Source organism: Mesitornis unicolor, unplaced genomic scaffold (genome assembly GCF_000695765.1).
Source record: "Mesitornis unicolor isolate BGI_N332 unplaced genomic scaffold, ASM69576v1 scaffold11270, whole genome shotgun sequence".
NCBI lineage: Eukaryota > Metazoa > Chordata > Aves > Mesitornithiformes > Mesitornithidae > Mesitornis > Mesitornis unicolor.
Genome location: NW_010160339.1, coordinates 105,338 through 120,541, shown reverse-complemented (window position 1 = coordinate 120,541; position 15,204 = coordinate 105,338). Strand labels below are relative to the sequence as shown.

The 15,204-nt window shown below is 38.7% G+C and overlaps 1 protein-coding gene across 1 annotated transcript in view; it reads left to right on the top strand.

The window, feature by feature from the left end:
• Window positions 1-453: 453 nt before the first annotated feature.
• Window positions 454-15,204, top strand: part of SYT1 (synaptotagmin I) — a 93,924-nt gene continuing 79,173 nt past the window's right edge. Inside the window, exons 1-3 of the mRNA XM_010189687.1 lie at window positions 454-460; window positions 774-1,000; window positions 14,333-14,455. Coding sequence (XP_010187989.1) covers window positions 454-460; window positions 774-1,000; window positions 14,333-14,455 — 357 coding nt within the window. The remainder of the gene's footprint in view (window positions 461-773; window positions 1,001-14,332; window positions 14,456-15,204) is intronic.

Here is a 15,204-nt window from a genome sequence, read left to right as displayed (position 1 = left end):
AAGATAGTTCTCTTCTGGAGTACTTACGTTTAGGTGTCATCTTAATTCCTTTTTCCCAAAAATTCTGATCTCTAACAAGACCATTTTATTACAGTAAGTGTTCTCTGTTATTTATTCATGCTTCAGCATCCAGTATCCTAGACTGACTGAATAAACAGAATATATGCTTTTCTTTATAGGAAAGTACAGGTGAGAATATAGCTATGTACTTGAAACTTTGCTAGCATTAGGGCATGATGACGAAGAAGGCAAATGCCCTTGGATTGGACAGTGCTTTGTCCTTGGTCAGTCTTCACTGGCGACCTTGACCTGCCTCTGTTGCGAGGAGCCTGCGAGGCTGTCTAGAACAGCAGTGGGCGGAGGAGAAGGGCTCTTCATTAAAACTGACTGCTTGGCTCAGATGCTGTTCCGGAAAAGGGAAATTCCCAGTCAGTTCTACCCGATTCAGCCACAATGCCAGGTGGGTTGGGGAGGTGATTAAAGAAAGAAGCAAGTAATTACCTAAATGTGCCCAGCATTTTACAGATTTGCACAGCATAAATATCTTGGACATATTGTTTTCAGATGGTGAGTTTGATATGTGTCACTAGGCATGAAAACAGATAGATGTGTTAAACTGACATTGTGTGCGTAAATGTTCAGTTGGGAGAAATATAGAAATGATGACAGGATATTTTAGAAAGGATTTAAGGTATTTCTGCAAGGCATTTTCATTGAAAAAGGCTTAGCTGTGAGAGAAATGTGCTTGTTTCTAAATTTAACCCTACTAACAGTTTACCATCTTCTTTTTGTGTGTGTTTCTTTTTCTCTTCCAGTGCCACCTTGGGCCTTAATAGCCATAGCCATAGTTGCAGTCCTATTAATCCTTACCTGCTGCTTTTGTCTCTGTAAGAAATGCTTGTTCAAAAAGAAGAACAAGAAGAAGGGAAAGGAGAAGGGAGGGAAGAATGCTATTAACATGAAAGATGTTAAAGATTTAGGGAAAACCATGAAAGACCAGGTAAAGTACCTCTCCTTTTCTTGAACTCTTGAGTTGCATTTGAAAGTTTCTGTTTGATTTGTCTGCAAAAAGTTCTGCTTGTTGCCTCAGCAGTGGTTCTCTGAATAGAGGTCTGATTGGCAGCATCTTCTCAGTGGTATCACAAAAGATGAATCTGGGTGCGGCACCACTGATAAAGCAATCAGCCAATTTCCTTGCTCTGCTAAAAAAAGATGAACAGGTATATAATGACTCATCTGAAAGGGGCAAGTTTATTGAGAGTATCTTGGTTGTCCCCAAAATTAAGCAAATGTGCGCAATTTTCATTGTCCTTTTTCAATACTTTGTCTAGGACCTAGTACAGTGTTTGTATCTCTTTCTAGAAGTATTTCTGAGCTTGCATGATTAAAAAAATAAGTAGCTCTGAACTCTAAATCTCTTTTTACACAAAAGCAAAATCTCAACAGAGAAAGAAACAGTATGGAAGAAAAAATGAGAGCATGGAAATAAGGGAAGATTACCAAAAAGGATGAGCACAGAGGCATTCAACACAATGATGCTGGGAGAATTCATTCTGTACTAGAGAAGAGATAAAGATAACAGGCTATACTTGTAGCTGTAAGTCAACCAAGTAACTTGGAAGAAAAGATTGGCTTAATGCCCTTTGAGCAGCATCATTTTCGTAAGGGCAGAAAAACTTGTCCTCCAGATCCACTTCATGCAAGAGAAGCTGAAGGTTGCAGGACCTAATCCTCAGGGACATGGACTTGATTAATATGCTTCTGAAAGAAAATAAAGATGTTTTTTAATGGGGTTTTAGTATTGTCCTTCCTGGAGCAAACTGTTGAGAATAAGCAGAATAATGGGGAAATAAATGTGAAGTATCCATATGTCCTCGATATGTTGCCAGATTTCCTAGGCTAAGAAGACAAAGGGCTATATTTTTCAAACAGAAAGTGCTGAAGATATTTAGAGAATTGCTTCACAAAACCTCTTCAGTAGGAGCCAATAACTGTAAAGATATTGCATGGTCAAGTCTGTGCTCTTAAGACCCCAGGTAAGGTTGAGTCAGAGCAGTCCAGGAGTGCTTATCCAGCCAAAGAGAGAGGATAAAAGCATGGTCAGGAATGAGCAGCTCTTTCCACATGTTAGGATCTAGTGTAGAAGCAAGCTGGGCTGAAGGCAGGCTGATTAGAAGTACAAGGCAAAGCTGGGAACCTGAGGACTAGGGCCAGCTGATCAGGAACAGGATCCAAGAAGAGAAGCCTAGAGCACTGTAGCTAAGAGGCTCATGGAGCAGCCCAGAACAAGTGGTGAGATGCCTCTATACAGTGATGGAGCAGCCACCAATGTGGCTCATCAGCTAGTCTTAAGAGCCCTGGAACAGGCTAGCAGGCTTCTCCAGACATGTAAGATGTGATAGGGGAATAACAGAATCAGGAGATTGGATGAGGAGGCCCTACAGGTCTGATGACTGGCTGCAACTGGATCACATGAGTGAAGTCTGAAAGGAGCTCAAATAAGAAGAGGAAAATAATGGATAAGCTTCAAAGGTACAGAGCTATGAGAGCTCTTTCCAGTTTCCATTATCAGACAGGAGGACGGTTTTTGTTCTTGCTCAGTAGACAGTATGGAAAGAAGATAACTGGAGATCCAGTTGTTTTATTCCTGTTCATGCTACTCAGTTGCAGAAGCCACTACTAAAATGTTGATTCATTAGACAGTAGTTAACTTTTCTAGTCTATACACTACATGAACAAAGTAAACCTTGGCAAATCCATTAATTTCAAGCTGTATGTATCAGCATTGTATAGTGACCACTGTACACTTTGTCATTGTATGAGTGATGAAGAAAAGAGTGATGCTTGATCTGACACAATCTATTTTAGTTCTCAGGCCATAAGTACATATTCCATGCTTACAGCTAATGAAGTTCACACCAGTTGCCCTTCCTAGGTGTACTCATGTGTCTACGTGCTAGTAGGCAATACAAAGATGATTTCTCTGCAGCCATCCCTTGTCGCCTTACCACAACTAACAGAGTCCTGCACAGGCACAAAGGATGAATGGCTGGAAACCCTTGCATCCACATTGCAAGTGGAGCACTTCAGGTAGTGCCCTGGTGTGCAGCTTCAACCTTGGTTCCACCTGGAGAGAAGATGCTTCATGTGCTGCACTGGTGTACTGGAGCGCATTAAACCAGCACAAGGCAAAAATCCACACCTGAAAACAATCTTGTCAATACACGAAATCACTAATGTACAGTTATTCCAAGGTTAGGAAGAGTAGTGAGGCCCAGCTCAAAAAATGTCAGAGCAGAAATTTTGAGTTCTATCTTGAAAAAGATTTTATGATGATTTTGTTTTCTCCATATGATGAATGTGAAACACACCCATTTTCTTTTAAGCATGTTAATTTAGCATTCGTAGATTCCCTGTATTTGATTTATAGACTTTGTTCTGAGCTATTAATATTAAATAATTGTGAGATATTTTACCTTCAGCAATGCACGGAAAATCAGATCATCAATTGTTGGGTTACCCTGGGCTACTGTTAGCCCACTCCTCTCATTGAACCAGGAATAATTTGGAAGAACTGTTTGATTATGTTTGTGGAAAAATTTCTTGAGATGTTTGTTATGTTCTACCAATGATAACAAACCTAATACTTTGTTGTAGGACAAGTAACATGCAATTTGTTGATTGATATTTATGTGGAATTTGTTCCATGTCATGTAAGGCCATTGTTGTATTTACAATATATTACTACGTGGTTTTAATTATATTCATTAGGACCTGGATAAATGACCATGGATTCTTGGAAAATAAATATTTTAAATGCAAAATTACATTATGGGATTAATATTGGGTTTCATTTCTATCTTTTTCATGGGAAAATTTGATAAAAAGCAGAATCATACATCTCTTGTCCACAAAGAGAGCTCAAAATTTGAAATGTTGCACAGATAAGTATGATTACATTCAAAATATCCTGTGTAACTATTTAAACATACTTTTGCTCAAAGAATTTGGGATTTAACCAAAACTGATTTAACTGTTTTGGTTTGCACAGTTAAACCTAAGGAAGGTAGATTCGCAGTTGATGTAAAGGTCAAACCTTTAATAAGTCAGTTTTCAAAAACAGACTACTTAAATTTGCCACTTAAATTCATACCTAGCAGTCCGGTAGTGTACAGATTTTAAGTTCTTTGCATTCAATAACTTTTCCCAACTTAATTCCTAATTCATTAAATTTTAGCTGTCTTGTCTTTTTTTTACTGTATGATTGTTTCTTTTAGCAGTTTAATCTTGAATTATCAGTCCAAATTTTAATATACCTAGCAGAACTCAATGCAATGCTAAATGTAGAATGTTTCAGTTAACGAGAATTGAATTATTTTAGAGGCTGTGACATAAAATAGAAAGAGGAATAACAAGAATGCCTTTTAGCTCTTGAAAGAAGCAAATTTTAATGTAAAAGAAAAATAATTGAAGATCAAGATGTAAATCTAATGCCAATACAAAAGGCAACGTACAGTACCAAGGATCTGAAATGTCAAAAAACCAAAAAGCTTAGTTCAGTCATTGTTGGACCTGAACCTGCAATTGGTAATTAACTTCTGCCTTCTGCTGAGAGTCCACAATAGCAGTTGATGGGCACTTGGCATCTTGCAAGATCCTGGTTTCTTAGGCACACAAAACTTGAAAGGGAGCAGCATTTGGTAAATTCCAAGTATCACCTTCTGGAAATACAATTTTCATCTTAGTCTGGTTTTGTTTGTCTAAGAGAACTTCTGACTTATGTGTACTGATGCTGACCTGCACATCCGTGCCAAATCATTATAGGGCCATATAGCTTGACATAGTTTAAGATCCCCTTGACATAGAGTCTCAGTCAGCTCGACAGTCACACATGATAGCTAGCTATTACAGAAAGTGGAATAAAATTTTGGTCTGTGTTAGAATGTTTGTGCTTCAAGGTGTCCACTCTCCTGAACACAACTTCAAATTAGAAGCTGTTTATGAAATACTATAGATTATGAGCAACTGTAGTTGAGGTAAAGTGGGATATGAGTTGAAAATAAGATCAGATTTTCAGTCATGAAACCCATTTTCGTTGCAGGCAATGTTTACTTTTTCAAGTAGAGTATGCAACTCCACCAAGGGTCCCTAGGAGGATTAGATTCCTTCTAAGGGGAGGCAAATTGTTAATGAATATACTGCTGTAGAAAGGTCATTTCTCCATGGTTTTTACTAATGTTTGTGTGTGGATGTTTTAATTTTTATTTCTTCCTTCTATGTCCTCCTTGTCTATGTTATGTCTCATGACTGTTCTGGATTGTCACTTGCGGTAGGTTTATTTTGCTATTTGGACGCACCTAGTCTAAAGCTCTGATACATATAGTCTTCTGACAGCTCTGGCTCCTCAGCTGAGATTTATATGTAGTAGCTTTGATACACACATCAAGAGGCTGAACTAAATTGATTGGGTATTTCTTTGGTTGGGCACATATTTGAGGGGAGGCTAGAGGAGGGAGAAAGAAAAAAGGTTCTTTCTGTAGCTAAAATATTAAGTCAAACTGTACAAGAAAGCTCAAGCTTAAAATTGATGGGCAGATAAAAATAACTTGCTAATTTTATTTCCTTTTTGTATAAATGTCACCATATCAAAAGTAGATGAAAGCAGCCTGTATTTTTAATGTCTTAGTTTCTAAGTGTTGCTAAATTGATTGGTACCTCATACCTCATAAAACTTGCTGTGGGCTCTCACATCGTGTCAGTACAGTGCCCACGCTTTAAGTTCTTAGTGCTCCATACCAAACTCTTTTAAGTGGTTTTTACTCCAGATTTCTGCTGGTGTAACTAAATGACAACTAGCACCACTGTTTTTATGAGATGTTCCCATCAGAGTTTTCATCTTTATAACTTTCCAGTCTCTGCTAATGCTCCTGGTGGCTTTCACTACCTTTTTCTTTAGGTAGGGGGAAAAAAAGAAAAAAAAGGCCCCCAGACACCCTTCTCCAGAGACTGGACTAATAGCTGCTGATTTATTGTGTCTGAATGTAATGCATTGGTACAGCAAAATTCCTGCTTAAGCTCAGCCTGTGGGCTGAGGAAAGGAATAGACATAATCATTTCAGTCATGAACAGCAGCACTGAAAAATTACTAAAATTTAGCCCTATTGCTTGGAGAATAATTGTTGTGGTGGTCTGAACATTTTATTAGGTCACAAAGCATTTGTGGAGAAGGAGATTTAATAGCTCAGTCCTTTCTCATTGCATCAGGCTAAAACACTGTCACTAGTGAAAGATTCTGGTCTTACAATGAATGTGTCTGCTAAGGGAAACAGGAGATTTGGGATCAGGTATATGTTTTACACCCTGGAGTACGAGGAATATATTCTTGGCTCTGCTGCTGACTTACTGCGGCCTTCAGTTAGCCACCTGGCTTCTCTGTATGTTTTTACTTTATGTAGGCCTTCCTTTTACATTGGGGCTATGAACTAACCTAATCAAAATATTCTGATCAATGTTCATGTATTAATAGCAGTGAAATATCAGGGCATTTTAAAGTAACGTGATATTGAGAGCTGCAATTGCACCCCGCCAAACTTCAACCTGTAATGGTTTTCTTAGACTGAAAACTTATGATTTTAGCTGCTGAACAGTAAACACCCTGGCCCTCATGGAGACAAAATATTGAAGGAAGAAGCTTTTTAATATTAGATATCCTGAAATTTTTCAAAGTAGTGTGTGCTGACCTGGCAGCATGAGAACAACAGCCAAAATGAAGTCAATAAAATCCACACTAACATCCAGACAGCCTTGTTTTCACTCAAAGGAACCCAAGCTGTTATTGCCAGAAATATTTCAAGAGGATCTTTTTGAGGGACAGGAGCTCTGTGATGGCAGTGGTCTTTACTTCTGCAATGTTTGCTTGTGTGCTTGTTTGGTTTCCCAGTTGAATGCCTAGAGAATAGCGAGTGTCTTTATTCTATGGTTCCACCTGTCTTGGTCTCAGCATGACAGTTCCCATTTGTTGGCATCTTCAGCCCATGGTGACGTAAATGCTCGCCGTGGCTTATCCACAGCTCAGTGAGACATCCTAATTCACACTCAGACAGGCAGCATGTGCTGCGGAGGCATTACAGTGCAGAAAATTAGTCAGAAACAATGGGCACAAGTCTTTCTTTAAAAACAAGCCCAATAAGTACGCTGTGGCAGTCAAAATGGATTGACTGAGTCCCATTTGTACATTAATTCAACCACAGGCTTGACCAATCGTCCTACTTTTTCACCTGCCTCAGAAGCCAGCTGTGCAGGGTGCATAAAACTTCCTGAAAAATGCGACAATAACATGTTTATGAAGATACAATGTTATAGGTGAGGGTTTGTGTTCTGCTGGGTTTTCCACAAAACTCTTTTCTAACTTAGATTTATAGTAGACTTCAGGACCCTGAAAATATGGAAGCAACAGCTGTGAGCCACAAGGCTGGGCTTATTTGCATTCCTGTCTCTTCCTCTCAGTCACTCCCAAGAAGACATAGGAGCTTGCCTTGCGAGCTTCCTGAGTTTCTTTTTCCTTCTCTTTTAAAAATATTTTTCCTGTAAAGTAATTCATTTATTGCTTTTATTGTAACCTGTTGTACTCATAGGCTGATATGAAGATACAGATCCTAGTCATTTTCTTGTCTTGTTTTCTATCCTAAAGGTCTTGCCACTGGAAGCTTCCATTGTCAAGGACATTTCTTTCCTGTGTTCTCTTGATTAACAGGCCAAATTTTGAATTCTTTATTCAAGACCACAGTCTGGAAGTTCCTAATGAGTGGTGTCTAGGAAGTATGCAATTATTACCTAAATTAAGTGATTTGAATCACACTCTCGAGACATTTACCTGTATCCACTGATTATATGGAGAGCTAAACTCTTCCACTAAGTGCCTGAAGTTAGTGGGTATGAATAACCTACAACAGGAACAGCAGTTTATTTCAACAACGTATACATTTCAAAGTCCATTGGGAATATTCATATTTGTTTTTAAGCAAAGGCATTTATTCTTTACAAAATGATAAACAATAAATATGAATAGCAAAATAACCTTCAAGCATGAGAATATCAAATACTTGATAAAATCCTATTTAGAGGATGATGGGAGATATCTCTTTTTAAGCAACTGAGCCAAAAGAACAGGTCTTTGTCAACTTTTTCTCCATATATCAATGTGGCACCAAATAAATCATGTCTGTCTATATTTAGGTTAATTTTCACTGTTAAATAGATGTAGACCTAATTATGTAGCATGACAGATTTTTCAAACAGAAATAAATGTAGTACTCAGAGTGGTCCTCCCATGTCGAGAAGCCAGCTCTGTCCCAAAGCACACGTCCATCTGGCCGGCTGCCATTCATCTGGGGAGGATGGAGAACAACTGATTGAGCAGCATGCACTGCCCAAGCAGCCTGAAGCTGCCTCCTACTCACAGCCTGCTGCTCAGTGCAACCAGACTCTGCCATATGGGAAGTGGGGGCAGAGCACGTGAGTCTACTTGCAGGAGTGCTTACTTCTTGTAGTTCATGTGCATGGGCCCTGCATTCAAAGCACAGCCCTGACCCTCAGGCTGAACTTCCGAAATAGGCCCCCAGGTTGCATCTGTTTTCAGCATATAGACACTGGCTACAAGACAAACAGGTTGGTCTGGGGGCTTAACAGCTACCCTGAATGTGTACCTGAATGTATGCATTAATATTTTGCATTGAACACCCCCAGCATTTGCTGTATTCTTCTGTGGCACCAGAATAAGTTTATATTTCAGTACTCAGAGAATCCAGCAAGCTCTTAAGTTGCACATGATGACCTCATGTCATTGAACTCCTAAAGAAAGCAAGCCTTTTGAATAACCCATCAGGCCATTGAAAACCTGGATAACAAGCAAGGAAGTAATGTCAAGGCATCGCATGCTGAACACAGCAGGGACTTGCTCATTCTGTGCATTGGTGTGGCCCACTGCTGGTGTGTGAGGCCAGCACGCTTACACCAGTAATCACAAAGTAGATTTCACAATGGCCAAAGCCTGGCTCAGCCACTGGAAACCCATGCACAACATGCTCTTTAAATTAATTCATGGAGAGAAAGCAGATGCTGAATGAATGAAATGTTGCATTTCCTTCTGAGTGACTCTGATAGAGAATATGTTACAGTTGCAGGCTTTTTTGCTTTGTGATAGGGAATCGGACAGGAATTTTTAAAGGATTTTCTTTTCCCGTGGGATAAATATTAGCCAGGTCAGAATTATGGTGTTCTTGAATGTGAAAGAAATTGATAAGAGGAGCATCACCATGAGTAGAAATCCAGCCATTCCTAGGTGTGGAGGAAAAATTGCCTTTCTGATAAATTAATTGTTGGATATGGCACAGAATATTCTCGGTACAAAATAATATTGTTTTCCTCCATTCAGATCAGCAGGCATTGCACAAGCCTGAGGACTGGGCATCATTCACACGTTAAAAAAATATCCCCTTCACCGTGTGAACAAAATAAATGATTGATGGGGCAGGTGGGGATGGAACTCAGGACAGCAGCACACACTGTGCAGCAAATAAACTTACAGGCTACAGTCAGTGTTATGTTTCCCTTCCTATCATCTCTTCTTCTTGCTTACTGGTAACTTGTCTCCTTAAAAGTGAAGTCATAGGCCACCCCATGAATGGAAAGAACTCTAAAACCTGTATTAATTAAAGTGTTTCTTTATATACAACACTTTTCTTGCAGTCTTAAATAGCTTATGACGTGAACTAGGCATTAATGATGAGACCTAAAGATAACTGAGACCAGAATCGAAGAGCAAAATACACCTTCATGGGTCTTTGCATCCTCCTGGTGACTCAGACATGGTTGTGGCCTCTGCCTCACCATCCAGGAGATAAGGAAATACACTTAGTCCCCCAGTAGCTTTGGTACTCGAGTCTCATATCAGTTTACTTTCCTGGAGCTTCTGCACATGGGGAATCTGGAGGCAACCAGCAGACCAACTGTTCCAAATCTCTTGCAGACCTTCTTGATTTCTACACATAGTTCTGGGAGGGATTAAATGGAAGTGTCCACAAAGCTGCTTTAATCCCCAGAATCTCTCTTCTGGCTTGTGGTGGATTGTAGTGGGGTAAACCCAGTGATGCGGAGCAGGGCTTTTGGTGGAACTGAGCTGGAAGCAAGGGGTGTTCGCAGCGTCAGGAATCAGTGTCACTGCAGAGAGGCTTTTGCCACCCAGTGGAATGACAGGGGGAGGAAGCCCAGAAATACAGAAACCAACTGCAAGGTGTAGAGTTTGTAGAACTGCAGTTACAAGCAGTTTTGGGTTTTCTAACCTTTTTTAATGCAAAAGATGTAACTGCAAAAAGAATGAAAATGAAGCGTTTTCTTTAACAACCCAGAAGAAAAGAGGAGACTGTAAAACGACTTTTAATTATGTTACAGAAGTGAAGAAACAACCAGCAGATTGAACTGTGGATCCCAGATTGCTGTAATTTAGCCCTGTTTGTTGTAGGAACCACTACAGAGTAGATGAGCTTGAAAACTATTAACTAAACATGGCACAGAAAAGAAAATCCTAATGCCCTATGTACAGTTACGTCTGCACCCTTGGATAGAACTAGTTAGAGAGGTCATTCAAATATGGATTAAATGAGAGGTTGCTAAAAAATTCTAAGGTCTAAGAAAAAAAATACATTGTGTATTGTGTGTCTCTGTTAAGGTCACAACATAACTTTTCCCACTTGCTGATTTGTTAGATATGGAGGTAACTCCTTGTAATGGTTGTATGGGATTAGCACCTTTTTTTGTACATTCCTACGCCTTCTTAGTTACAAGTCTGCATTTTTCAGATACTTATACAAATGTAAGAGAGAATAGAAGTTTCATTGTTATGTGTTTCTGCCTATGTTATGCAGAAAGGAAGAAACCACTTGAATGAAATACATAGTCATCCCAAATTAGAAAAAATAAATCTGGTCTCCAGCACAATGTAATAATGCATTTCTATGCTGCATATTTCACAGAAAAGGCATTTAAAATGTCATGGAATTAGAAGAAATGTTAGTAAAAGAAAAAGGCATATATTCCTCTGCATCTAAATCTAGGTTTTCTATTCACAGTTGTGTCAATTGAAGAGGCTTGAGGAAAAAGCTGGTTTATAATTAAAAATATTTTATTGTTTCTAAAACAAATAAAATATAGCTGCTTATTTTAATTGATTGTAGCAATACAACAGTAAAATCCAATATAGTGTGATACAGTGTGCTATAAATTGAGGGTTGCGGTACTTTTCCATTAAATATTGATCTTTCAAAGAATCTCAATACAAAATGAAAATCCCTGCAGGGTGCTTCATGTACTTTGAAGCAATCCAATTCTTCTTCCTCTTTGGAACTCGGCAGCTGCATCAAACATGAGAAACTTCTGTGCTTCCTTTGACCCAGCTGCTTCTTGGAGGTTTGGCCTCTGGTTTGAAAGCAAATACCTCTCTTGATGGTAAAAACTATTATGTACAAACTGCTGTAGAGATAATAATCTGTCATTTCTTTCCTCCCCCAATGCCATGACCTTGACCAAATCCAAACACCGTCATTCTTAGTGTCTCTTAGTGCTTCAGTGTTTCTGATAATAGGTCAAAAAGAATCATATAGGTCCTCAGCTGATGTGAGGAACGGGCAATGTTTTCCATCTCTCCTGGGAAATAGTTTTCACCTTCCAATAGGCCTCTCATAACCTGTGAAGAAGAGTTTCCCAACCATGCAATGTTTTCTGCCTGCACTTCAAAACTTCCTTGCAAGAGGGACATTAGCTTTGCATTGTATTTTCCATAGTCATAGCAAGAACTTTTTCACAATGAGTTACCCACAGCTTTGGCATCTCTTGGATTGATCAGCTGTGCAGAAGGGTATTTTTCTTTTTTTTCCTACAGAGAGTTTGGATATGTAACTATCACCTTCATGCAGTATTTACAAATTCCTCATACCTGGAAATTAACATAGAAGATTCTTTTTGCATTTCCCCTTTTATCCCTTAGGAATGGCTGTAGGATAGTTCCTTAAAAAAAAATTCCAGTCAAAAGTAGATGGAATGGCAGAAAGTTCAGTACTTATCCCAGGAACGGTGATATACTGGAGCTGTTTATCACTCTCCTATCATGGAGTCCTCTGCTAGGGTAATACTGAGATGATTCAGAGCAGTGGGTCTCGGAGTTAACATCCCACTCTGAGTTATTGCTTCCTGTTGTCTTCAGGCTCAGATAAATGTGGTTCCTTTGGTTGGATTGAGTCACATCTTGTTTCTTTTCTTGATCACAAAACTTCAATCTTATTTTTATTACCAATGAAAGCAAGGTTTTTAGCCTAATCACATCACCCCATATCCTAAAAGTCCCTCATATGGTACTGCAGGGGCTGTGCCTCAGACTGGTTTGCTCCAAGACTGTCCTCTTGCCTTTGAACTTGTCACTAATTAAGTGTCATACTTGTTGCTGTAATAGCAAAAATGTCGTGCTGCAGCCAGGGAACTCACTAGCAGCTTGATGATTAAAATGACTCAAAATACTTTTAATTTCAGGCAGCTCAGCCCCTCTAAATAGAAATGATTTAGTTCAGAAAGTATTACTTTTCCAACATCACAGGTGATTCTCGTCCACTATCAACCTTTCACACCAATCTCATTCAGATACAGTGTAATTTGTGTTCCCAGTAGAGTTCATCATTCACTAACATTTAGATATTTAACTCTAACCCAGCTCCTCAGCTTGCATAAATCAATGTTGGTACATTGATTTCAGTTGAGCTATGCTAGCTGAATTTCTATCTTATTTCAAAAAGTAGAGAAATAATTGCTTAATACCATACAGTTTTGAGTCTGACCTTTTGAATTTAGGTCTGGCTTCTGAAAAATAACATTTTCTACCTTGGAGATCAATCTTTCCTCCTACCACACCCATGCAACTGTTGTATGGCCTGCACTGCCTTCATGGCTGAGTGAGAATGTGGATGCTTTCACGTTCTTTTTTCATCAACCACCATCAAGTGTGGGTATAGCTACTTTCCAGCCTTGCTATCTCTGTGGATAGAGCGCTCCAGCTGCGACCTCTTGTTTATATGTTACTGTAGGGTTCTTCAGACCACCTCACATAGTGCAAAAAGAAAGAACAAATCTTATTCTTGCACTTAAAAATCTGTTTCTGCAGGCAGAAGCTGCATATAGAATGAACTTTCATCCAAATGGGACTCTTATAGATAAGCATACTGTTTACTCTAACATGCAAATAACAGTTCCAGATGAATGCTCAGTATTGATTGCTTGTTTTCACATTCAACTTTATTTTCACATTTTCCACACTTTTTCACTATTTGACTTATAACTTTTGCCCATTTTTCAGTTCCTACTCAGATAAGATCTGCTGGAATAAAATCTACATAGTTAGTTATGGTTCATATGGTTTAATAATTGTATTACTTCTCTTTTCCACCGTGCAAAAACTTCTGCTTTCTGGTACAGCAAAAAAAAATTATTACATCATTTAGTATTCTAATTATGTATAAAATCTAAAATAACTACTGTGTCCTTTAAAAATAGCCGGTTTTATGCAATAGACAAAGCTGTAAGCAGTTCTGTAGTTTTTTATTTTTGTGTTACTTTCTAAGCAAACTAAAATCAAGTTTCAATCAATTTCGTTCAGCCAAGCTTTATAGCAGGAATGAATAAAAAGGAAATTGGTCTTGGGAGGGAGGGAAAAGGAGAAACATGCATTTGCTAATGGCATGGTGAAAACTTTGCTTCCATATTCATTCTAAATAAACATGAAAAATGTTTGGCATATGATCATAGGAAGAACTCATCCACGGCACATGCTCTTTATCATAGTAATCCTACAGAAATGGGTTGCCAATTGCGAACAATTCACAGCATGCACAACCAGGTTTGACATTGCCAAGATAGTCTTAAGTTGAATGAATGTGTGACTTTGCTTATTTAATAGCATGTTTGCCTCCCTGTGCCTCTTTAAGAGCCCACGTGAGTCCAGAAGAATTTTTTGATATGGAGTTGATATTTTGTTTCTACTTTCAGGTTTTATAACAATCTTTGCTTGTAATAGTCCAAGAAGCTTTGTTCCTACTTCCATTGCTTGCTTGCTGATTGATAACATCTTCCTGAGCAACTTAAATAGTATAAATATATACATAAAATGCATATTTGAATTTCTGCTGTCATGCTTGCTTTTAATGGCTTTAAAATAGATTTGAGGACAGTGTCTCTTTTCAACTGGTACTTAAGAGTTTGTCTTATTTATGAATATTACATTCCTTCATTCTAGGCTCTGAAGGATGATGATGCTGAGACTGGACTGACTGATGGGGAAGAGAAAGAAGAACCCAAAGAAGTGGAGAAACTAGGGAAAATCCAATATTCTTTGGATTATGACTTCCAGAACAATCAGGTTTGAAACAACCAATCTGTAACATTTCATTTTGTATGTGCAAGGGGAGAATGAAGTAATACATTTAGTTACGGTAGATATTTCTGAAATCCTTACTGTTTGCACAGAGTAAAGAGAGAAAGAAAGACTGAAGATTCATGACAGAGGTACTACTAAATTGGTATTCAATGTACTTGGAGTTTATATTACAACTTTAATCAAAATTGAAGACACAGTTTTATCTAATGGTTATTAATAACTTATATTAAGGCATCACCAATCAATGTCAACCCACATTATATTATGGAGTCTGCATGCAGACAGTAAGAGATAGCTTGAGCCTTCAGGTATTTAAAATCTAAGCAAACAAAAGATGGGAGGAAAAAAAAAAGGGACATGAAAGTAAGTTGATTCATTGTGAGTCTTTTAGGATGGTGATAAGGTTGTTAGGATTAGCTTTCACAGAATATTAGGAGTTGGAAGGGACCTTGAAATATCATCCAGTCCAACCCCCCTGCCAGAGCAGGATCACCTAGACCAGGTCACGCAGGAACACGTCCAGGCGGGTTTTGAATATCTCCAGAGAAGGAGACTCCACAACCTCTTTGGGCAGCCTGGTACAGTGCTCTGTCACCCTCGCAGTAAAGAAGTTTTTCCTCATGTTCACATGGAACCTCCTATGCTCCAGCTTGCTCCCATTCCCCTTGTCCTATCATTTGACATCAGAGAGAAGAGCCTAGCTCCTTCCTCCTGACACTTGCCCTTTACAA